At 37.2% G+C, this 24,766-nt stretch overlaps 2 protein-coding genes and 1 long non-coding RNA gene across 4 annotated transcripts; 1 reads left to right on the top strand and 2 right to left on the bottom strand.

Annotated features, from left to right (window-relative positions):
* The first annotated feature begins 1,186 nt into the window (after positions 1–1,186).
* LOC310741040 (protein mono-ADP-ribosyltransferase PARP14) lies at positions 1,187–12,194 on the top strand. 2 transcript variants are annotated; one of them, XM_083568378.1, is made up of 17 exons: positions 1,187–1,495; positions 1,835–1,959; positions 3,828–3,870; positions 3,994–4,206; positions 4,292–4,519; positions 5,115–7,519; positions 7,663–7,911; positions 8,024–8,245; positions 8,320–8,431; positions 8,570–8,719; positions 9,454–9,516; positions 9,620–9,802; positions 9,906–10,112; positions 10,201–10,824; positions 10,922–11,067; positions 11,167–11,341; positions 11,482–12,194. In XM_083568378.1, the coding sequence occupies exons 1-17, from the start codon at positions 1,318–1,320 to the stop codon at positions 11,754–11,756; spliced, it is 5,598 nt and encodes a 1,865-aa protein (XP_083424504.1). In that variant the 5' UTR covers positions 1,187–1,317; the 3' UTR covers positions 11,757–12,194. The 2 variants fall into 2 exon arrangements, with proteins under 2 accessions (XP_083424504.1, XP_083424505.1); XM_083568379.1 differs by having other exon boundaries at positions 1,214–1,495; positions 8,567–8,719.
* Positions 1,228–5,666, bottom strand: LOC310741121. The gene is made up of 2 exons (XR_014537847.1): positions 3,378–5,666; positions 1,228–2,143 (listed from the first exon to the last, which is right to left on the bottom strand). It is a non-coding gene; the product is annotated as an uncharacterized lncRNA (long non-coding RNA).
* A 1,687-nt stretch (positions 12,195–13,881) lies between the features above and the next one.
* On the bottom strand, positions 13,882–19,315 carry hrh2b (histamine receptor H2b). Its single transcript, XM_083568290.1, has 3 exons — positions 19,199–19,315; positions 15,790–16,456; positions 13,882–15,689 (listed from the first exon to the last, which is right to left on the bottom strand). Exons 2-3 carry the CDS (start codon positions 16,408–16,410, stop codon positions 15,213–15,215), a joined length of 1,098 nt encoding a protein of 365 aa, XP_083424416.1. The 5' UTR covers positions 16,411–16,456; positions 19,199–19,315; the 3' UTR covers positions 13,882–15,212.
* Positions 19,316–24,766: the final 5,451 nt, after the last annotated feature.

Below are 24,766 nucleotides of genomic sequence, written 5' to 3'. Positions count from 1 at the left end.
ACTCTTTCCAAGCTTATCAGACATTCCTTTTTTTTCTTTCTTCCAGATCCGTGATCTTCTCACATGGCTATCAATTGATTTTCCCTTCTGTCCTGTGGCCCGAATAATGTGTTTTGTTATTATTGATTACTGCGATAAAGCAGTTCTTCTGGACAGCAAAAGTTATATGCAACAAATTAGGTAAAAGGTAAAAACAAACAAAACTTGGACAGTGAATGATTGGAGGAATGTCCTGTGGAAATTGCAATTTACTTCATGAATCCAATTAAACTCTAAACTAATTTCAATTTAAAATCAAAATGTAATTTTAATATATATAATGAAAGCTGATCACCTTATTGGTTGCATTTTTTTTCCCACATCGGTAATTGGGAATTTTTTTGCTCTTAAAGCACACAGTCATAGCACAAATCAGAGTTTAGAGATTTCAATAAATGTGATTTTTATGTTCCTGATTCAAGTTTGTTAGTTCAAGTTACGCCATCTTGTGGCTCATTATCTTTATTGCAGTGTATTTTTTATTACGGTATAAACGTACACAGTGGAATTTTTTGCGGGGAATTTTATATGAAATGTCATTATTAAATATAAAAACACCCAATATCCAAATGTAACAAAAATCATTGAATGCATATTTACATATACTATATCACAATTAATATTCTAGCACTGTTGAATGTGTGTGACTTTTTGTTTTATATTGATTTTAAATATTTCAAGTTGCGTAAACAGGTTTATGTCTTTTTGGCGCCATCTGGTGGGGTTTTCTATTAGAGATATCAGATTCATGTGGGCGTAGCCAATGTCTCTTCGGCTTGAGGAAAAAAAGGTTATTCATGGAAAAGGAGTTTGATGGGATTTTTATTTTTTAAATATGAATATATTCAAGGTTAATTTGTTTTGTTCTTTTTAATCCTTTTCAAAGTCACTAATCATTTTTTATTGACCTTAAAAAGATTAGGTGTTTTTAGAAAGAAATATAAGGGTGTATATATATATATATATATATATATATATATATATATATATATATATATATATATATATATAAACTGGTAGCTTTCAATGATTATAATGAGTATACTGAACTCAGATAAACTTGGTTTTTATCGGATTGATTTAGTACCTGACACTCCCTTTCATTTTCTGGAAAAAACAAAGCTACGCTGAGAAACGAAACGAAAGCGAAACTTTAAACTGGAGCGCGCGCGCGCGCACACACACACACACACACACACACACACACACACAGCGCTTCCTTGTCCTGGACTTGTCCGTGAACTTTCTCTACGTTCGGTACAGGGCTCCACGAGGACTATGGATGAATATATTTATCCTCTGCTCGTGGAGGGAGATTGGTCATCTGTAAACTTTCAAAATGTTCAAAAAAGAGTTCATATTTATTTCCAGAACAGAAGGAAATCTCAGGGGGGAGACTGCGTCATCGAAAGATGGACCGATCGGAGCTGTACAGTCCTCTTTAAACAAGAAGAAGGTTAGTTCAAAACAACTTAAAACTACTTTTACAAGTTCCCTGAGCAGTGTGTTGGAGTTTATTGGAGATGATCATGTTTGCGTTAAAGTTTTAGTTTTGTTGAGTTTAAGCAAAAATCCCAGTGGAATAAAAATCAAACAGAACCAAACAAACCTGAGAATGGAGAGAAATATCAACAATAATTATATAGTAAAGGCTGAAAATGCGGATTCATGGTTGTAGGAATGATTTCAACACATGGATTTTTGCTATAATTAGTTTCAGTAATCCAGACAGAAACGCACTCAGTTATCACAAATATGCATTTTCTTTCTGATGATCGGTTCACATGCGTTTCAGTCCGGGACCAAGTTCTGGCTAAAGCTGAGCACTCAGTACCCGTCGAGAACCATGTGGTGAAACTGAAGGTGTCCAAACCATCCAGTGAACCAGAAAATCGTCCAGAGGAAAAACCACAACACTCTGTAAGTGGCCCATTCGGGTTTATGAAGTTTTTTTATGCCTTATTAATAGATTAGATAATTTTTTTTTTTTACATTTGCTTACCGCATTAAAGTATTCAATGTTTGATTACTAGATTTTTGATGTATTTAGATGTTTGTATATTTGTATTTCTAGACCTAATGTCATGTGGTGTGAAAAAGTGTCCTGATGTCTTATTTATTTGCATGTTTGTTACACTTTCATGTTTCAGATTATGAAACTAATTTAAATATTAGTCAAAGATAACACAAGTTAACACAAATGCAGTTTTTAAATGAAGGTTTTTATTATTGATGGAAAACAAAATCCAAAACTACATGACCCTGTGTGAAAAAGTTTGTTAAAACTGTGGTTTATCATACTTGGGTTAAATTTCCCCAGCCACACACTGGCCTGATTACTGCCACACCTGTTCATAATCAAGAAATCTCTTAAATAGGACCTGCCTGACAAAGTAAGGTAGACCGAAAGATCCTCAAAAGCTAGACATCATGGCGAGATCCAAAGAAATTCAGAAACAAATGAGAAAGAAAGTAATTGAGATATATCAGTCTAGAAAAGGTTATAAAACCATTTCTAAAGCTTTGGGACTCCAGCGAACCACAGTGAGAGCCAGATTATTCACAAATAGGCAAAAACATGGAATAGTGGAGAACCTTTCCTGGAGTGGCCGGCTGACCAAAATTACCCCAAGAGCACAGTGACGACTCATCCAAGAGGTCACAAAAAACCCCACAACAACATCCAAAGAACTGCAGGCCTCACTTGCCTCAGTTAAGTAAAGTGTTCATGATTCCACCATAAGAAAGAGACTGGGCAAAAATGGTCTACATGGCAGAGTTCCAAGACGAAAACCGCTGCTGAGCAAAAAGAACATAAAGGCTCGTCTCAGTTTTGCTGGAAAACATCTTGATGATCACCAAGACTTTTGGGAAAATACTCTCTGGACTGACGAGACAAAAGTTTAACTTTTTGGAAGGTGTGTGTAAAAGTAACACCGCATTTCAGAAAAAGAACATCATACCAACAGTAAAATATGGTGGTGGTAGTGTGATGGTCTGTGGCTGTTTTGCTGCTTCAGGACCTGGAAGACTTGCTGTGATAAATGGAACCATGAATTCTGCTGTTTACCAAAAAATCCTGAAGGAGAATGTCCAGCCATCTGCTTGTGACCTTAAGCTGAAGCGAACTTGGGTTCTGCAGCAGGACAATGATCCAAAACACACCAGCAAGTCCACCTCTGAATGGCTGAAGAAAAAGTAAATGAAAACTTTGGAGTGGCCTAGTCAAAGTCCTGACCTGAATCTTATTGAAATGCTGTGGCATGACTTTAAAAATGTGGTTCATGCTCGAAAAACAATTCTGCATTGATGTATGGACCAAAATTCCTCCACAGCACTGTAACAGACTCATTGCAAGTTATCGCAATTGCTTGATTACAGTTGTCGCTGCTAAGGGTGGCCCAACCAGTTATTAGGTTTAGGGGGCAGTTTTGGATTTTGTTTTCCCTCAATAATAAAAATCTTCATTTAAAAACTGCATGTCGTGTTCACTTGTGTTATCTTTTACTAATATTTTAATTAGTTTGATGATCTAAAACATTTAAATGAGTGACAAACATGCAAAAAAATAAGAAATCAGGACTTTTTCACACCACTGTATGTGTAAATTTTGTATACATGAAACACTTCTAGAGCAAAAACAGCTCCACTTCCACCAGGTTGTAGGGTGTGGAACTACACAAGCACTCAGAAACTGGATATTGTATGACTATGAACCTGTTTTCAACAATGCTGTAAAACAACCTGGACTTTGTCTTGATTAGTTAATATGCTCATGGTTTTTATAGGCTAAAACTGGAAGTGATGTGTCAGCTGCAGCTCTGCGAACAGGTGAGGAAGTGTTTATTGTGTTTTAAAAAAAAATATATACCTCATTTACATTCTCATTTAAATTACTTGCTTTTGGATTGACTTCTGCACATGATCTTCTTGTCTGTATTTTATCCCCTACAGCTGGTCTTAATGCAAGTCAGACTAAAGGCAATGAGGGTTTGGAAGACACATCATGGTCCTGTGCTGCAGTCCTGGAAAATGTGTCAGAAAACTTGAGCAAAGAGTACCTTATGCTTTTAGTAGACAGTATTGGCAGTTGTTCTGAAGATGAATGTTCCTTAGAGTTAATTCCAGAATCAAACGCTGCTGTTGTGACCTTCAATGACGTCTACAGTATGTCCTTAACTTAAAGCTTTTGGTACAGGGAAAAAGGAAAAGACAGATTGAATTTATAGATCGTTTTGTTTTCTTTTTACAGCTGTAGAGAACTTTCTTACAGCATGCAAGACTAAAAAAAAGTTCCAGGAGTATGGTCTCAAAGCCCGCCGTTTGGAGAACACAAGCAGTTTTAAGGTGGAAAACCTGCCTGCTAATTGCTCTGACGACCTTCTGGAACTTCTCTTTGAAAAGCATGTGGGATCAGTGGAAAGAATCAAGGCAATACCAGATGAACGTGCTGCTATCGTCACCTTTTGTGATCAACCAGGTAAATCATTTTGATTGTAATTTATACAACTGTTTGTGGAACACATTCATACACAGCCAACCATGTTGCAGCAGCACGTGACTGATCATGCGAATACAGATCAGGAGTCGCAAATTATGTCCACATCAAACTGCAGAATGGGTTGATAGGTTGTGTTTTTGAATAAATGTCACTGCCATATGGTCTGGAGCCAAACGAGCAAAATGACCATCCCACTGGATATCTGTCAACTAGACATCTGGACAACAGTCCAGTTTAGTGAACCTGTTTCCTCATTTGCATGATCTTCTGTTGGTGTAACATGTCTAGCTCAAGTGTCAGCTTGTGCTGAGATGCTTTTCTGTTTAGCATTGTTGGAAAGAGCTTTTTGAGTTGATGTACCCTTGCTGTATCATAGAATTAGCAAAGCCTAACTTGAAACAATCTTTGTCATTCTCCTCTGATTGCAAAATGTTTTTATCCCTTTTTTAGCACAATTTACTGTAAACTCTAGAGACTGTTGTATGTGAAAATTATAGTAAAATCTCGATGTGAAATCTCTGTCATCACATTTCTCGATTTCTGATGTTTGAATCTCTTTTATCATTATTTTCAGATGTTCATAAAGTCCTGAGAAAAGAATACTTTACTTGCAACAATCGGGTTAATATATATCCATATTACCATTCTTTGCGTTCTGCCTTGTATGGCAAAGACAGACCAACGTGGACACTGCCCAAACCATTTACATATAAGATCCATCCTGCCATTAGAGAATTCCTCGAAAAGAAGGGACAAATCTTTTCCATCTGCAATCAGATGAGCTTACACAGCTGCCAGGTAAATGTGGACAAGCCTGAAGTCCAGTTCAGTCCCCTTCCTGCCCTGCTGAGAAAAAAGGGTATAACCAAAATGCACATAGACAACTGGCAGGAAAACACAATGGATGCTTTCAAAAACATCCTATCCAGCTTTGGTGTTTTTGAGCATGCAGTGACCCGTTCAGTCTGGACTGCGGTAGAGAAGGACATCCGATCAGTTGTAAAAGATAAAGCTGTCCTGGAGGTGGATATTTCAACGGGATGTCTGACTCTTGCAGGAATGGCTAAAGATATTAACATGCTAAAACCGATATTGGAGAACTGTTTAAAGAGTGCATCGAATCAAATAGAAAGGGAAATAAACAAGACCTCTGAAATCATCAATATGCCCCATGAAATATTCCTCTTACTTCAACATGAGGGACTGCAAAACATGGCTTCAGCCAAATATCCACAACTGGAGCTGATGTACAATAAAAACACCAATCAGTTAACATTAACTGGTCTTCATGCAGAAATTATGGACATAAAAAATGTTGTGTTGGAGAGTCAATTAAGGAAGAAAGAAAAGGCCCTACAAAAGGACCCTTTATTACTGGAGTTCTTGAGATCAGTGAACTGTGAGGAAATGTCTGTGGATCTGTTCATATCCAAGGGAATTAACGCAGTCTATAGAATTGAAAATGGGAATACTGTTTTGACTGCATGTACAGACAAAGCACTGGCAGAGGCTGAGAAGAGGCTTGAAATGATGCTGACATTACAGAGCCTTTCTGTAGAAGATCTACGTTTGCTTGAAAAGCCTGAATGGAAGGCTCTCAGTAATCAGCTCTATGAGACATACAACTCCTCCAGGAAGAAAACTGTGCTCATGAAATATTTAATGAACAAAGTTATGGTTTGTGGCTTTCAGGAACCAGTTAGAGAGGTCAGTAAGAGTTTGGAACAATTTATTGATAAACACTCAAGAATCGAAGAGACCGTTCGTGTCAAGTCTTATGCTGTGGTGAAATTCATCAGAGAAAAGATGGCAGAGGTTTGGCAGAAGTTTCTAAAAGGTGATGAAATGGACATACATTTTGACACAAGGCCCCTGATTCGCATCTCTGGAGAACGTATTAATGTTCAGCCAGTAGTAAAATCTTTTCAGAAAATTGCAGGTTGTCTCCACACTGATAGTTTGATTATTAGAAAAGCAGGAGCCAAAAAGTATTTCCAGGAACAGGTCAGCATAATCATGATGATGATAAAGCATCAAAGGTTTGTGGTTGTTCTTGAGGATGCTTCTATGAAGGATGATGATGAGGAGAGTTATGATGATGGTGGAATGGATGGTTTTGGAAAGCTATACTGTGAGGTTCAGATTCCTGGTGGTATTGTCATCAAAGTCCTGGAGTCTGATATCTGTCAGTTCAAAGTAGATGCTGTGGTCAATGCTGCCAATGAGGACTTGAAGCACATTGGTGGTTTAGCATTAGCACTTCTGAATGCTGCAGGTCCATCTTTACAACAAATAAGTGATCAGTATGTGGCTAAATGTGGGAAACTGCAACCTGGGAATGCTATTACAACAGACGCAGGTCAATTGCCATGTAAATATGTAGTGCATGCTGTAGGCCCACGATTTAATAACAATGACAGGTTAACCGCTGTGAAGAAACTGAGACAGGCTGTAAGGGAAAGTCTGCAGGAAGCTGTTCTTAAGAGGTGTTCCTCCATTGCAGTCCCTGCCATCAGCTCAGGGATATTTGGCTTTCCTCTTGACATATGCGCTGAGACAATTGCACGAGAATTGCATGCGTATGTTGAAGCCCCAGGTGGTATAAACACACTAAAAGAGATCTATTTGGTGGACAATAATCCCAAAACTGTCAATGCCATGGCTCAGGCTGTTGGAAAGGAGTTTAATTATTTCAACCCCAGAATGTCCTTTCCACAGCAAATGGGCCATGGTAGTGGTCACTATATTCAGAACCGAGGTCAGGGAAATCATGGACAAGGTACTGGTAGACATCGAGGCACCGGGGCAAGAGGTAATAAATATGAGGATTTTGAACCCCGAAGAGGATATAACTCAAACCCACAATCTAAAAGCCAATTTCAGGACGTGAGAAGGTCAGGATTGGTGTTTCTTCAAGCTCAAACCACAGTAGAAGGACTGAAAATCATACTTAGGAAGGGGAATATTCAGGATGCATGTGTAAGTTACCATTTATTTATAAAATTATTGCTTATTACCTAAAAAAAATATATATATATATTTTGTTTAAAATCTATATTTTAAAATGTATATTCTAGAGATAAATCTTAATGCACCATTTATCTTTGGTGTTTGTCTTACAGTCTGATGTAATTGTCAATACTATCTCAGAAGACCTGGATCTCAGTAAAGGTGCTGTCTCCAAAGCACTTCTCGAGGCTGCTGGTCCTCAACTCCAGGCTGAAACTCGGTCTCAAAACCTCAAAGCACTTGGCGATTCCAATCTGAGCTATAGAGACATAGTGGTTACTAATGGCTATAAGTTAAAATGTAAAAAGGTCTTCCATACTGTTTGTCCATTTTGGAATAAAGGGGGTAGATCAGAAGTGGAGGTAACTGCAAACTTTGTAAATATTCTGCACATTCTACATATTCATTGACTTTTTTATTCAATATACAGTATTGCAATGTATGAAATAATTAGATTTGTATGTTTTCTCCTAGGTTTTAAAACAAATCATACAAAACTGCCTCAGAAAAGCAGAGAACCAAAAAATGCCTTCGATTTCTTTTCCAGCCATTGGCACAGGGAACCTTGGCTTTCCCAGAAGTCTTGTCTCCACACTTTTGTTAAGTGAGATTCATGCATTTAGTGCCCGTTATCCTACTAGATACCTTATGGAGGTGAACGTGATTGTGCATCCTTCAGACAGCGAGACTGTCCAGGTACTGGAAACAATTTTTCATAAATTGGCTACTCTCTGTGTGGCTGATAATAATACATTTGTTTGCTTTATTAGTGCTTTGAAAAGAGCTTCAGAGGTGAAAAGCAGGAAACCATCACCGAAGGAGCACATGCTGTTCAACCACCCGCTAAAAATCCACGTCATTTTAGACCACCACCTTCTGCTGGTCAGTTACTGCCTTTCCTGCTGCTCTTCATCAGGCTGGATTATTATATTTGTAATTAGTTATTAAACATAAATAAATAGTGTAAGAAGAACCCAAAATGTACTAACTGCAGTGATTTAAATAATGACATTTCAGAAGGTTTTTTTGGACCGGTTTCAACTCTTAGTCTTGGAGTGCACCAAATGCGAATAGGGCATCTGAAACTGGAGATATCATCAGGTGACATCACCAAAGAGAGATGTGATGCGATTGTTAATTCTTCCAATGAATTATTCTCTCTGAAATCAGGTAAACTATTTTGTACATCTCACTATTGCATACTATGCTCTATTATGACATCTTGAGTGCACACCACAACAAATAAAAAATGCTAACATAATGCTTTAATTTACTGAAAACAAACCGTACCCCTGTTTAATTTTATCCATTTAGAGTTACATTTAATGTTGTGGAATTCCAGCAAAACAATCAAATCTGTATAACCCCCCATTAGGGGTCGCCACAGCGTATCATCTGTCTCCATAACCCCCCTTGTCCTCTACATCTGCCTCTTTCAACCCAACTACCTGCATGTCTTCCCTCACCACATCCATAAACCGCCTCCTTGGCCTTCCTCTTTTCCTCCTTCCTGGTGACTCCATCCTCAGCATCCTCCCACACATATACCCCATGTCCCTCCTCTGCACATGTCCAAACCATCTCAAACTGGCCTCCCGCACCTTGTCTCCAAAACGTCCTACACGCGCTGTCCCTCTAATAAACTCATTTCTAATCCTGTCCATCCTCGTCACTCCCAACGATAACCCCAACATCTTCAGCTCTGCTACCTCCAGCTCCATCTTCTGTCTTTTACTCAATGCCACTGTCTCTAAACCATACAACATTGCAGGTCTCACCACAGTCCTATAAACTTTCCCTTTCACTCTTGCAGACACTCCTCTATCACATGTATAACCACTTCAATTACAGGAGCTTAAAATGAACCTTTCTTTCTGTAACATTTTGAATCAATCTCTGTATAGGAGTGTCCAAGGCAATTTTAGATGCTGCAGGGTTAGCAGTGGAAGGGGAATGTGCACAGATTGGTGAGTAAATCCTTTGATTTTCCTAAATGTATTATAGTGAATAGAAATTTTGTATTATAGTATCTTAGAAGCATAGTTAATATTGTGTATTTTTTTTTTTTAGTGGCATCACAGATTCAACAATCAGACATGATCATGACAACAGGAGGACAACTTCCATGCAGACAGATTATTCATGTTATAGGTCGTAACAGTCCTGCAGAGATCAAGGATGTTGTTTACTCTGTATTAAAGTTCTGCGAGGAAAATAAGTTCTCCTCTGTTGCCTTTCCAGCACTTGGCACTGGTATAGCCTCAGAGACTCATTCATCATTTATAACTTTGGGTTCTTTACAGTGTTTATTCCTGTGTTGTTAAATGTCACGCATTCTTGGTCTCTAATTGTTCAGGTCAAGGCGGAGCCAATCCTTCTGCTGTAGGCGATGCCATGATTGAAGCTGTGATTGACTTTGTGAAGAAGAAAAAAGGGCCAAATTTGAAAAGTGTAAAATTCTTGATATTCCAGACATCAATGGTGTCGGATTTCCATCAGTGCATGCTGAAGAGGTCACAGGACAGTGTGGAGGAGGAGGGTGGAGTAATAAACTGGTTTAAAGGTATGGAGATGAATCCATTGGATAAAAACTACCCTAGATGTTCTGCTTTTTCTTACTTACCCAAATCATGTTTTGGTGGTAATTTCAGGTACAATTGAGACTGTGACAAACTTCTTTCGTGGAGGCAACACAGAAACAAATCTAGAAGACTTTGTGTTCGTGGGCGAGGAGTTTGAGCCTGTCGTGTTTCAGCTGTGTGGAGAGAGTGAGGATGACCTGAAAGAGGCGAGGAATCTGATCGAAGGCTTTATTGTGAAGGAGCATGTATGTTCAAATATCATGGACTCGGCCATCAACTATTTTGGCCAGGAAGAGGCAGAAGTGCTAAGCAAACTGCAGAGGGAGCTCACGGTTAGCATACACCTTTCTAAATCTTCCTCGGAGCCTGAGTTCACTTTGGAGGGCCTGACACGTGACGTGGTAAAGGCTGAGAGCACAATCCGTGACATGATCCGAAAAGTGGAGAAGAAAATGACACGCCAAAGCGAAGCCTTTTTGCTAAGCACCAGCATAGAGTGGCAGTATCAGGACCGCAGAGAAAACACTGTTCCTTTTGATATTTTGACAAACTACGACCTGGAAATGGCTTTTCGGAAAAAACAGCCTTCTGTAAAGATCGCTATTGATAAAGTCCCGTATGAGGCCCATGTAGAGTATTTCACAGCTGTGGGGAAAAACGGACAGATTAAATTGAAAAGGATTGATCTGAAACGTAAGACATGACATCCGAATTAGTTTATTTTTACAAACTTAACAAGTCAATACAGTAAGTTCAGTTTCTATTTTACTTCATGTTCATTTTTTTACAGGACAAAACCCTGTCTCTCTGCCCAGTCAATGGGAGGACATGAAGGGAAATCTAGTTCTGTCGGTTACAATTCAACAAGGCAGTCAAGAATATACAACAGTAGAGAAGGAGTTCAGGAAAACAGGTCTGACATCACAAATTCTCAAAGTAAGTTATTTTATATAAACAGTGACTCCAAAAATGATATTAAACCTGTCTTGTTTGTAGTACATGTGCATCAAGCTGCTGATATTACACTATTTTCAGATTGAAAGAATTCAGAATGAAACTCTTTGGAATAACTACATGAACCAGAAGTCATACTTGGAAAAAAAGAACAAACACACAAACAACGAGAAGCTGCTTTTCCATGGCACTGGCTCGGATAATATTATTAAGATCAATGAGCGAGGTTTCAATCGCAGCTATGCTGGGATGCATGGTATGAAAAAAAATACGAAAATAATTTGTAAAATCAATTATAGAATTAGTAGTAAATTTAGAAATATTTGCTTTTAGAAAAATGTCGAAAATGTTTGCTTGCATTTTCCAAGTTGAAATACAGTTTTGTCCTGTGTTTAGGGGCCATGTATGGGAATGGAGTGTATTTTGCAGTCGATCCAAACTACTCTGCCCAAGGCTACGCAAAGCCTGATATAAACGGTCACAAGCGCATGTATTTGGCTCGAGTGTTGGTTGGTGACTTCACCACAGGGAAAGCTGGACTCCTTACACCTCCGGCCAAAAACTCCACCAGCACAGAGCAGTATGACAGTGTCACTGATAGGCAGCAATCGATGTTTGTGATCTTTCATGATATTTATGCCTATCCTGAATACCTAATCACTTTTCAGTAAAGGCTATGTTTACAATGACACTGAGAGGCTTTTTTCTGAAGTTTCTCCACTGAGGGACAACAAAATGAAGCAATATAGAAAATACTAATGTATATCATGTACAATTTACAAAATTAACCTCTTAATTCTGCAAAAAATTTCGAGCATAATACAATGTCCTCACATTTTCTTCATGTTTACTCCCTATACAGTAAAATATCGAATGTCTTGCAGCTTAGTTACATTTTATTACAGAATATTAACAAATATAGACTGATCTTTAAGGCAGTAAGGACAGTAAGTTTCTGAGGTTCATGTTGATTATTTAGGAAACTGTTTGTTGAAAGTGTTGAGATCTAATTTACACAGTACACATCGCTCAACACATTTAATTACCTTTGTGTTATTCGTATAAGACAAACAAAAGGCAAATAAATACTTAAAAAACAATGAAAAAAATTTTCTTGCTTTTTTGAGCCCTACAAATGTGGCTTGGTTTAATACTGGAGTGTATTTGCACTGCTTTGTTTCTGCTCTTCTCTGAACATCTAAAAACAAAATGATTACAAATGCAAAATTAATCTATTTCCTTTTTCTCCTCTAAATGTAGTGCAAAGAATATGTTATAATTGTACAAAAAAAAAAAGAAATAAAAAAAATAACAAATCGAGTACTATTTACTAAAGCAGCTGTAATGCCTAATATATTGTATGTTTGATGGATTTGTTAAAAAAACAAAACAGAAAAGATTTAGTTAAACACTTACACTTTTCAAAATTGGCTTTTAAGATTGAATAAAAATACATATTTTCTATAAACTTTTATAATAAACTAAATTCTTAATTTACACACTATATATAAATATATTGTATAGGGATACACGTGTGTACAGTAGACATCTGTCTATTAGATTTGTATGTGCTTTTTGAACACACCATTCCACATGTAATCTTCATAAATTTTTCTGGGGAAATATTTTGGAGTGTGGACATTTGTGCTTATTCAGCCACAAAGGTGTAGGTGTAGTCATTGTTCCCAAGTGTGTTCAGCATGGTTGAGGTCAGAACTCTGTAGAAGGCCACTCATGATTTTCTGCTCCAACCTGTGTAAATCATATCTTTATGTAGCTTGCTTTGGGTGTCCTAGCTCAAGTAAAGATTATTTAATTCCATTGCATCCAAAGACATCCAGTGCAGTTGTATGCTGTCAATGTTTTGGTACCAGTTTGGGAACCATAAAAAAACAATTACATAACTGGTGACATGTCCATAGTTCGTCACTAAAACAGCACAAGCATGTGCAAAAGAAGACTTTGTGCTGGTTGTAAGGAGTTCAAGCCTCTCAGGTTTCAACTGTGTGAAAGATTTGAGGGAGATATAAAAGATGGCAGGAACCTGATCACCAGCTTTATTGTGAGTGAGCATACAGAGTAAGCTCAAAAACCGAACGCTTGGCCTTCAGATATTTTAGCTGTTTTAGACGTGATGGACATACTGAGAAAACTGCAGAGGGAGCTCTGTTGTATTCAAAGGGAAATTGTCTACTCTGTAATTTCACTCTGTATTATTTTACCTCTCCACAAGAGGTCAGGAAACACAAACAAAGAGAGATCATTGAACACTGGCTTCAGTCATTTTCCACTTCTGAGATACTTAGAGCAGTTTTTTTTATATATTGTGAAAGACAATAAAGTTAAAAAGTGTTTCAGTTCAAATGTTTCTATAGTTCATTAAGTATTGTGTAATTATTAATGTCATATTGTTTACACAAACTTTAAAAAACAAAGACAGACAGACAGACAGACAGATAAGATAGATAGATAGATAGATAGATAGATAGATAGATAGATAGATAGATAGATAGATAGATAGATAGATAGATAGATAGATAGATAGATTTTTTTGTCATTGCCTGGTACACGTACAACAAAAGAAGATAAGCCTCTACCTGTAGTGCAAATAGTACCATGTTGCAAATTACCCAAGTGTAGCTCAATATGTTAATATATGTAAAAAAAAAAAAACATTGGCTATGAACAATATCTATCTATCTATCTATCTATCTATCTATCTATCTATCTATCTATCTATCTATCTATCTATCTATCTATCTATCTATCTATCTATCTATCTATGAAAAAATGAACAATTGAAATGTATGCAAGATGGAAATAAGGCACAATATATGTAAAAAATAAAAAGAAATACACAGTGCTATAATAAACAATGATAATACACAGTGTATATACAAAATGTAGATGAAAATCTGAAGAAAAATTTGGTATATGCTATGAATTTACAATTATATACAGTTATAATTATTTTGAGATAGTACAGAACATACAGTGTGGAGCAGAACTACATGATAATTTCAAACCACAGCAACAGTATAGCATCATTGAGACATCAGTGTACAAGAAGTTCAGTAGGGTGATTGTTGATGGTTAAGGGTGATGGTCCTATTTTTTGAGGGATGTGATGATACATCAAATTTAAAATTACCATTTTTTGTCTTTAAATTGGTACAATTCCTCTGTTTAAACATTTGATATGTTTTATGTGTTGTATTATGAATAAAATATGGGCTTATAAGATTTGCAAATCATTGCATTCAGTTTTTATTTATATTTTACACAGTGTCCCAACTTTTTCAGAATTGTGGTTGTATAGGGAAGCCATGAAACACTGAAATGTCAAGTTAATATACTAAAAGACCAATATAATAAGAGACACCACAAGATAAAACATGGAGGGCCACTAGATTATATATCAAGGGTGTGGATAATAAATGGAGGCAGCACAGTAAACTTTTAAATTTACTAGTTAGTATACTCCGAGCATGAGACAATAATTTAAGACCTTATGATAATATATTGAGAGTATGAAATAATATTTTCAAACCACAAGAAAATATATTAATGGCGTGAGATAGTGTATTGATGCCATAAGATGATATATTAAGGGCATGTGCTATATTAAGGGCATGAGATAATGTATTAATGCCACAAGTTAATATATCGAGGGCATCGGATAATATACTAATACCTCAAATTGATATATCGAGGACCTGAGACAAAATATTGAGTCCGTGAGATCAAAAATAGATTAAGGTCATGAGATAATATATAATGGCTCCAATATATCAATGCTATTTCCAGACTATCTTGTGACTTTACATTATATGAATTATCCCACCTTATTTAAAATCACCAAGTCACCTCAGCAGCACTGTAGAAACCAAATCATTAGGTTCATCCTCTTCAGTCCTAACATAGCATAAAGGAGTGCAGGAAATGCAAAAACATGGAGACATGAAGAACAAAGAACAGACATTCATTCCAAAAATCTCTTGTCTTCTCCTTGTCTTGTCTGACACCAAGAGGAAACATCTACATCTTTGTTATGGTGTCTTTGTGTCCATTTTGTTAAGCACGCACTTAAAACATGAAACATATAAATATAGTACTGATGGACAGTGTTAGCTGGTATGGTTTGGACCTGCAGCTGACTCAGCATTTATGTCTTGCTGGTTGTGATGCATCTTTAGAGGTATCTTGCTGCATTTGTTTATACTCTCAAACTCATGAGAAATTATGCTTCTGTTTTTCCCCAAGGTTCTTATGGAAATGGAATTGATCTTGTATGGGTTCCTGCAATGCAGCAGATGCCAATAGGCGTGTCTAAAGTCTCGGTTTAGGGCAGGGTACAGGATGGGGTTTAGGGCAGAGTTAAAGTAACCCAGCCAAAGCACGATGGAATGTGTTAGTTGAGGTGGCTCTGTCTCGTGCCTCAGACCCATGCAGGTAAAAAAAGTGAAAAATGGCAGCCAGCAGACAATGAAGACTCCAAGCACAGTGGCCAGAGTCACAGTGGCTTTGTGCTGCCTCAATGTGGCCCCCTTCAGACATGCTGATGAACGAGTGAAGGATGGAGTGGCAGCACGGATACGACGCACCTGAGGGATGGAGAAAAAGAACTAGTAAATTGTATTATTTTACATAAAGTGCATATCATTTTCATTTAGAAAACTCTTTTTATTATGTCCATACGGATACCTGTTCACGTGCCATGCAGAAGATGCGGTGGTACATCCAACACATGACCAGCAGAGGAAAGAAGAAGATACAGGAGACAGCAAGCAGCACATAATTATTGTTCCACTCATAACGGCAAGTCTGTCCCTCCTCCCCCTCATCCTCCATCCTCCAGTCATAGTTCTGTACATGAAAATCTGCCGTGTTCCAGCCCATGTGGATTGGAGTGAAGGCAAATGTAAGCGCAAGGATCCAGATAGCAACAATAGCTGCTGTTGCTCGTGCTGGAGTCAGCCTGGTGGTGTAGCTGAGTGGCGATGAGATAGCCATGTAACGATCCACACTGATAGCAAGCAAGGTAAAGATCGATGCTGTGCTTAATGTCACATCTACAGAGAGATAGATGTTGCATGCAGCACCACCTAATGGCCAGCGACCAGCACGCAGCTCTAACGTGGCACTGAAAGGCAGCACAAAGAGGCCGAGGAGCAGATCTGTTACAGCAAGGGCCACCAAGAAACAGCTGCTAATGTGGCGAAGACGACGACTTGTGATCACAGCTGAACATACTAACACATTTCCACCAACGGTAAACACGATGAACATCACAAGGCCCACCCAAAGAAAAAACATGGAGACCATGGCTCCCTGACATCAATGTATGCCTTTTTCATAAACATTCCATGTTCTGTGAATCAGAATAACAAAATTATTTCATACATTTAAATTCTGGATTGATTTAAAAATATATATTAAATCTGATCTGACTGTCTTCATAGCTTTTTATATATATATATATATATATATATATATATATATATATATATATATATATATATATATATATATATATATACAGTGGGTACGGAAAGTATTCAGACCCCCTTAAATTTTCCACTCTTTTTTATTTTGCAGCCATTTGCTAAAATCATTTAAGTTCATTTCTTTTCCTCATGAATGTACACATAGCACCCTATATTGACAGAAAAACACAGAATTGTTGACACTGTTGCAGATTTATTAAAAAAGAAAAACTAAAATATCACATGGTCCTAAGTATTCAGACCCTTTGCTCAGTATTTAGTAGAAGCCCCCTTTTGATCTAATACAGCCATGAGTCTTTTTGGGAAAGATGCAACAAGTCTTTCACACCTGGATTCAGGGATCCTCTGCCATTCCTCCTTGCAGGTCCTCTCCAGTTCTGTCAGGTTGGACGGTAAACGTTGGTGGACAGCTATTTTTAGGTCTCTCCAGAGATGCTCAATTGGGTTTAAGTCATTGCTCTGGCTGGGCCATTCAAGAACAGTCACAGAGTTGTTGTGAAGCCACTCCATCGTTATTTTAGCTGTGTGCTTAGGGTCATTGTCTTGTTGGAAGGTAAACCTTCAGCCCAGTCTGAGGTCCAAAGCACTCTGGAGAAGGTTTTCGTCCAGGATATCCCTGTGCTTGGCCGCATTCATCTTTCCCTTTATTGCAACCAGTCGTCCTGTCCCTGCAGCTGAAAAACACCCCCACAGCATGATGCTGCCACCACCATGCTTCATTGTTGAGACTGTACTGGACAGGTGATGAGCAGTGCCTGGTTTTCTCCACACATACCGCTTAGAATTAAGGCCAAAAAGATCTATCTTGGTCTCATTAGACCAGAGAATCTTATTTCTCACCATCTTGGAGAACTCCATGCGGGTTTTCATGTGTCCTGCACTGAGGAGAGGCTTCCGTCGGGCCACTCTGCTATAAAGCCCCACTGGTGAAGGGCTGCAGTGATGGTTGACTGTGGCAACTTTCTCCCATCTTCCGACTGCATCTCTGGAGCTCAGCCACAGTGATCTTTGGGTTCTTCTTTACCTCTCTCACCAAGGCTCTTCTCCCCCGATAGCTCAGTTTGGCCGGTCGGCCAGCTCTAGGAATGGTTCTGGTCGTCCCAAACGTCTTCCATTTGAGGATTATGGAGGCCACTGTGCTCTTAGAAACCTTAAGTGCAGCAAAAAATTTTTTGGAACCTTGGCCAGATCTGTGCCTTGCCACAATTCTGTCTCTGAGCTCTTCAGGCAGTTCCTTTTACCTTAATGATTCTCATTTGCTCTGACATGCATTGTGATTTGTAAGGTCTTATATAAACAGGTGTGTGGCTTTCCTAATCAAGTCCAATCAGTATATTAAAACATTTCTGGACTCAAATGAAGGTGTAGAACCATTTTAAGGATGATCAGAAGAAATGGAGAGCACCTGAGTTAAATATATGAGTGTCACAGCAAAGGGTCTGAAAACTTAGGACCATGTGATATTTCAGTTTTTCTTTTTTAATAAATCTGCAAAAAGGTCAACAATTCTGTGTTTTTCTGTCAGTATGGGGTGCTATGTGTACATTCATGAGGAAAAGAAATGAACTTAAATGATTTTAGCAAATGGCTGCAATATAACAAAAAGTGAAAAATTTAAGGGGGTCTGAATACTTTCCGTACCCACTGTATATAAAGCTCAAATACCACTGACTGACTCACTCACTTATCACGAAATCTCAAAAACCACTGCACGGATTGCAATGAAATTTGGAACATACCTTCCTCCTGGGTCTTAGGTGCTCACTAAAAAAGGGTTTTGAAAAATTCGCCCTGATTCGCGGCTAACTCGCGAAAAACGCGATTTCTCACGCATTGTAAACTCTTCGAAATAACAGTATGGATCCTCATGAAACTTACTACATTGTTTCTTATTACATGTTAGATGCACGATAAAAATTATTTTCAAAGTAGTTTGCCCTGTATCGGTACTACAAAGGGGTAGTATGTTATTTGTTGACGTTACATTCTGATCTCTGATCATCCAGTCCTGCTCAGTGCTTACTGCTTATTGCCATATTGCTTAGCGTTCTGCCTTCCGTAGCGAAGCACGGGTACTTTCAGCTAGTATATATATATATATATATATATATATATATATATATATATATATATATATATATATATATATATATATATATATATTTCCTCTCAGTTAATTCAGACCATCAAACTAATTTTAATATTATACAAAGATAACCTGAGTAAATACAAAATGTTGTTTTTAAATGAGTTACATTTTACTTGCCACAACCAGGCCTGCTTACTGCCAGACCTGTTGAATGAAGAAATCACTTAAATAGAACCTGTCTAAAAAAGTGAGGCATGCTAAAAGATTTTAAAAAAGCACCATATAATGCAATCTAAAGAACGCCATCTATGGGAGAGTTCCAAGGCGAAAGCCACTGGTGACCAAAAGAACACAAAGGCTCATTTTACATTTGCCATAAATAAATCTGCATTATCCATAGAATTTTGGGCAAATATTCAATGACCTGATGAGACAAAAGTTTAGTTTTATGAAAGGTTTTTGAAAAAAAAATTCATACCAACAGTCAGACATGGCTTGCAGCACCTGGATGACTTACCATAATTGATGGAAGCTTGAATTCTGCTCTCTACCAGAAAATCCTGAAGGAGAATGTCTGGCTATTAGTTCATGACCTCAAGCTCAAGTGCTTTTGGGTTATGCAGCTGGACAACATCTGAAACATACCAGCATATCCACCTTTGAATGGCCAAAACAAAATTAAATGGAAACTTTGGATAGACATAGTTAAAGTCCGGACCTCAACCTAATTTAGAAAACCCTACGATGTGCCTGAATTAAAATAACTGTGGAAAGAAGATTGGGACAAAATTGCGAAAAGCGATTTGAAAGACTTATTGGCAGTTATCGAAAACTTTTGATTGCAGTTGTTGCACATCCAGTAATTAGGTTTTGGAAGCAATTACTTTGTTTCACATTGGGCTAAGCAGTTTTTGGACAGCTTTTTCCATAATAAATTAAATAATAATTTAAAAACTGCATTTTGTATTTACTCGGGTTATCTCTGTGTAATATTACAATTTGTTTAATGATCTGAATCATTTGTACCAAGGTGCCCCTGAGCAATGCCCTTAACCCCATAGCTGCTCAGTTGTCAGAATTAGCAAAATCTAAGTCACTATGAATAATGGCATCTGCCAAATTCCATAAATGTAAATGAACACACTTTCCTGTAATGTGTTGTGGCACTGCTTCTTTTAGAAGGACACAAAAGGAAATGAATTGCAAACTGAGCTTTATTATTTTGTTTGCCATATGCTGACTTCTCAGGCTTAAAAAAACAATTGCTCAGATCATGAACATGATCCTGTTGCAAATTGACAATTTTTACTCTAATAAAAGCTATACGTTAAGAATTTTGTACACTTTTAATAGGGTGTTTAAAGGTCATTGGGTCCATGTTGGCAAAATTTATAGAGTTTTTCCTCAAACTATTATCTTAATGATTTTTTTTTATATTTCCTTAACCAAGCTGCTTTAATGTTATTGCATTATGATTTGAAGACATATGACTGGGGCAACAATGATGGCAGCTATTAAGATGGATAAGAGGAAGACCAGACCTCTAAGAGCCACTCCATCACAACGCTGAGACAGAAAGCGTAATGAGATCAGAACTTCAGTCAGATTACTTACAAACAGTAATACGCTTATACGAACTTAGGCGAACATCCCATCTAAAGATTTTTACATCAGTAAAGCATGAATTGTAATTATACAACACAATATTAGGCATAGGTTTGACATATCATACAAAAATATATTAAAAGTGTTAGAATCTTTAAGAACATCTTCTAAAATGGGTATTGAATCTTTATTAGGCACCACTTCTACTTTGTTTTTCCACAAACTTTAGACCTACAGTGTAAAAATACAGGGGTGCCAATATTTTGTCAAGAACGGTTAACATTTAAAGTTAGGTAGGGCATTTCAGCTGTGAGTCCTAAAATCTGGGCTGGGAGGGGAGGAGCAAACCAGACATAGTATCAAATAAATGTTTGTAGGAAGCTCATTTTTTTTTATATCCATTCAATTTAAAATATAAACTCATGAGACATGTGACTTTTACTGCATACTTTTCTGGATTGCTCCATTAATGATTTCATGTATTTATATATGAAGAAAAAAAATGTTTACTTCAGGAAATGTATTCACGGTACTTCATCACCTATAACTTCTTTTCTTTTCTTTATGAGCAATATGAACTTTGAATAATGAACAGTAAAGCTCAAAGTGCCTTCTTTTCAAAGATATTTAAATTGTGTATGTAGCCCAATTTTAGCATGAACTATTAAAAAGTTAATTTAGGTCAAGCATTTTCAGTCCCAAAAGCTGTGGCGAAGGCTAACATGTTAAAAAGGGAAACTGAATTGACTGTATATCGACAGAATTTCATCTCCATCTGCAGCCATGAACTGAGCAAAGAGTGATTTAAACCTCTCGCCTCTGTCTGCAGATTCGGGGACGTTGCCTGGAATCACATTACGCTTTTAACTATCCTCCTCACTGCAGATTTAAGATCAACCACAGAGTTTACATGAACTTCTTACACATTGTTTGTCTCAGCATGAGACACGGCCGTTTGAAAACGAAACTCAGATGAGGCCTTGGCCACGACGGTAAATGCCACTGTATTATTTACTTTCCTCATAAAAACCTGACAGCTTCCTGCCTTGCACCATCTCAATATTATCTAAAACTACATGATATTTTCCGCACACACATAAAAAGCACAGTGTGGTGTAGCTGTCTCGTGACTTCCCCCCAAGGAAGCCATTTAAGGCAGAAGAAGCTTCTAGAGGGTGAAACTGAGACCTTTACTAGAACTTCTGTTGCAATATAATGTAAATGTGTGAGATTGTGTTGTTCTATGAATGTGATTGATTGTATGTTGGTAGCAGTAACTGTTTAATCACAGGGATGAAGTTAAGGATAATATAATGATTATACTCTTGATCCAGTCCAAAATGTGGACCTGGAGTCCAAAAACAATATACGAGGTTATGAGTAGCATAAACAAACAAACAAACACACACACACACACACACACACACACACACACACACACACACACACACACACACACACACACACACACACACACACACACACACACACACACACACACACAAACAGATACACACAAACAGATACACACATTGAAAAATATACGAGGTTATGAGTAGCATAAACAAACAAACAAACACACACACACACACACACACACACACACACACACACACACACACACACACACACACACACACACACACAACACACACACACACACACACACACACACACAAACAGATACACACAAACAGATACACACATTGAAAAATAGAAGTAGTGCAAGTCTACAAATGACTCTGGCAGCAATAAAGTCAGCGTGTAACATGAGCCCAATGCTAAGTGCTCCTCAGTGACATGCTGAGATTGAGATCATAACTGTAATGAGATCTACAGAGAAGCTTTATTTTTTTTTCAATTCTGAGATGTGTTTTTGTGGTGCAGAATATAAACCTGGGGGATCCTTAAGAACCACAACAACACAGCTCGAAGGTCATGGGATAGTCATGCTGTGCTATTTTACTTTCAGATTAAATAAAAGATCCATGTTTATTCATGTTTAGTGAGTACATAGTGTCCACTGAGTTTACTGTGTGATGTTTTCTGTTTTCATCCATGAATCTTAATCCAAAGTATAGATTTTATTTGTTTGGTTATCAAGTATTACATAAAATAATCACATAAATGCAAAATATCAGTTGCATGACAACTGACAAATCAGTTACATTGTCAAAATGTACCAAAAAAGGACATTTATATATAAAGTAGATTCAAATACACAATTATTGCTTTATTCGTTTATTTGTTTTTAAAACATTACAGTTCTATCAATTTTGTGCTCATTCATCCACAAGGGCATTAGTAAAGTGAGGTAATGATTTAGGGTGAGGTCAGTTTTCTATAAAAGGCCACTCAAAATCCTCCACTCTGATCTATGTAAACCATATATTTATAAAGCTTACTTTGTGCACAGGGGCATTGTCATTCTGAAACAGGTTTAAGTCACCTAGTTCAAGTGAAAGGAAATTTAAATGCTATTGCATGCAAATACATAAAATACAATTGTTTGTCTCTAACTTGTGGTAACAGTTTGGGGAAGAACAACATATGTCTGTAAAGCTTAAGTGTTCCAATTTTTGGTCCATATAATGTATATATGATATGTTGAGTATTTTATATTAAACAAAAGACCCAGTATGTCTTGATCAAATATATATGATCAAGATATATGATCACACGATTTAATGACACAAATATATATAATATTTGTGTCATTAAATCGTGTTTCTGATTGGCTGATAAAGGTGAAATGTATAATCAAGCTTTAATTGACAAATGCACAAATTTGTGTGGTAGAATCTTACACTATGATGCTATTAAATGCAGTTTATTGGATATTAAATACAACTTTGCAACCTTTACATCATTTACTTTCAAATATTTACCTTGTTTCTTCAGGGAAGGATATGTATTGGTGATGTGTTTCTTCTCTCAGTGGTGAGTGTTCTGAGCACCTTGCTGCCAAAACCATAATAAGCATTTAAATAGATTAATACATTTTATAATAGATGAATACATTTAAATAAGCATTTACATACTTACATTTAAATAGATGTTTTTAAGGAACCATAAGTGTATAATATTGATTATAAGTTTGGGTTACATCAAATCTTTAACTGGATTTTTAATTAAACATATGGTTGTCATTAGCCAATCAGCTTTCAGGAGTCATTTCTTCTTTATTACTTGGCAAAACCTGTTGCAGTGTAACTGGCCACTAAGGATGGTGCTATTTGTAAAGGCTGATTGAACTCTGCAGATTGTTTGTTCTGATGATTAGTACATAAACATTTCCCAAAAGTTTTCCATTTTGTAAAGTAGAAATGTCATATAGTCTGAAATCTGAAACTCAAAATTTGGCTCGCACCTCAGATCATCTCATATCAGGTTAGTTACAATTAGAACATTAGTGAATGAGTGGATTAATGGTGCAGTAGTGAATGTTTAAGTGGCACGATTCTTGCACATGTGAATGTTTTCATGCTGCAGATGTATCAGTGCATAGAAGAACGTTTCCTGTCAGTACCGTTTCTCCCTTCCTCTCGCTCAGTGGCACTTCTGGGCCAATTAGTGCGGATTACAAGCATGTCCCAGAGCTGCGATCCTGTCCCTGTCCATCATTCTCATCTGAGCTAATGAGCTGAGAGAACCTGAGTGTCTCCTACAGCAGAGTTCCAAATGTCTTGAGGCGTTTCAGGGCTTGTGGCATGATACACTATGCAAATACTGGAGTGGACATTTGTATGTGTGTGTGTGTGTGTGTGTGTGTGTGTGTGTGTGTGTGTGTGTGTGTGTGTGTGTGTGTATGTATGTGTGTGCGTGCATGCGTGCATGCGTGTATGTATGTATGTATGTATGTATGTATGTATGTGTGTATGTATATGTGTGTGTGTGTGTGTGTGTGTGTGTGTGTGTGTGTGTGTGTGTGTGTGTGCGTGTGTGCGTGTGTGTGTTGCCAACATGAATATAAACAAACTTGTATGGAGGTCAGAACTGAAAGGTCAGTGCAACCCAGAGGAAAGACACAGTGTACATCAAATGGCTTCTAAACGTCATTTGGAATGTGGTTACAAATCAACATGAAATGAGCTCTTTTTAATTATTTTCTATAAATAAATAAATAAATAAATAAAATAAATAAATAAATAAAAAAACCAATTAATCTAAAGCTATCGTACACCATAAAACTACATTGGTTGTAATATTTCTAATAGTCACCTAACTGCAGGTAGGACTATTCCATATTGATACCATTGACACGCTAATTTGTATACTGTAATTTTAAATAATGTGTTAAGTGTTTTATTAACTGCAAAATATCACTGTAAGAAATATCACTTCAAATGTGTGTTGTTTTACCCCCCAGACGTGTAGTAATATGCACCAAATTCCCTGGTTATTCTGGTGCTAATCCTAAATTCTAAAGGAAAAATGAAAGAACAACTGTAATTCAACCATAAATGTCACCTTTTTTACA

Source organism: Silurus aristotelis (genome assembly GCF_946808225.1).
Source record: "Silurus aristotelis genome assembly, chromosome: 18".
In the NCBI taxonomy this organism is placed as follows: Eukaryota; Metazoa; Chordata; class Actinopteri; order Siluriformes; family Siluridae; genus Silurus; species Silurus aristotelis.
The sequence above is the reverse complement of the archived record's forward strand: the minus strand, read 5'-3'. Positions and strand labels throughout refer to the sequence as shown.

Excerpts from the sequence above, each read along its gene's own strand:
- LOC310741040 (XM_083568379.1), top strand. The coding sequence starts at position 1,318 with ATGGATGAATATATTTATCCTCTGCTCGTGGAGGGAGATTGGTCATCT. Across the intron at positions 4,520-5,114 it reads CACCTTTTGTGATCAACCAG|ATGTTCATAAAGTCCTGAGA; the intron begins GTAAATCATTTT and ends CATTATTTTCAG. Across the intron at positions 8,432-8,566 it reads TAGACCACCACCTTCTGCTG|AAGGTTTTTTTGGACCGGTT; the intron begins GTCAGTTACTGC and ends ATGACATTTCAG.
- hrh2b (XM_083568290.1), bottom strand. The coding sequence starts at position 16,410 with ATGGTCTCCATGTTTTTTCTTTGGGTGGGCCTTGTGATGTTCATCGTG. Across the intron at positions 15,690-15,789 it reads TCTGCATGGCACGTGAACAG|GTGCGTCGTATCCGTGCTGC; the intron begins GTATCCGTATGG and ends TCCATCCCTCAG.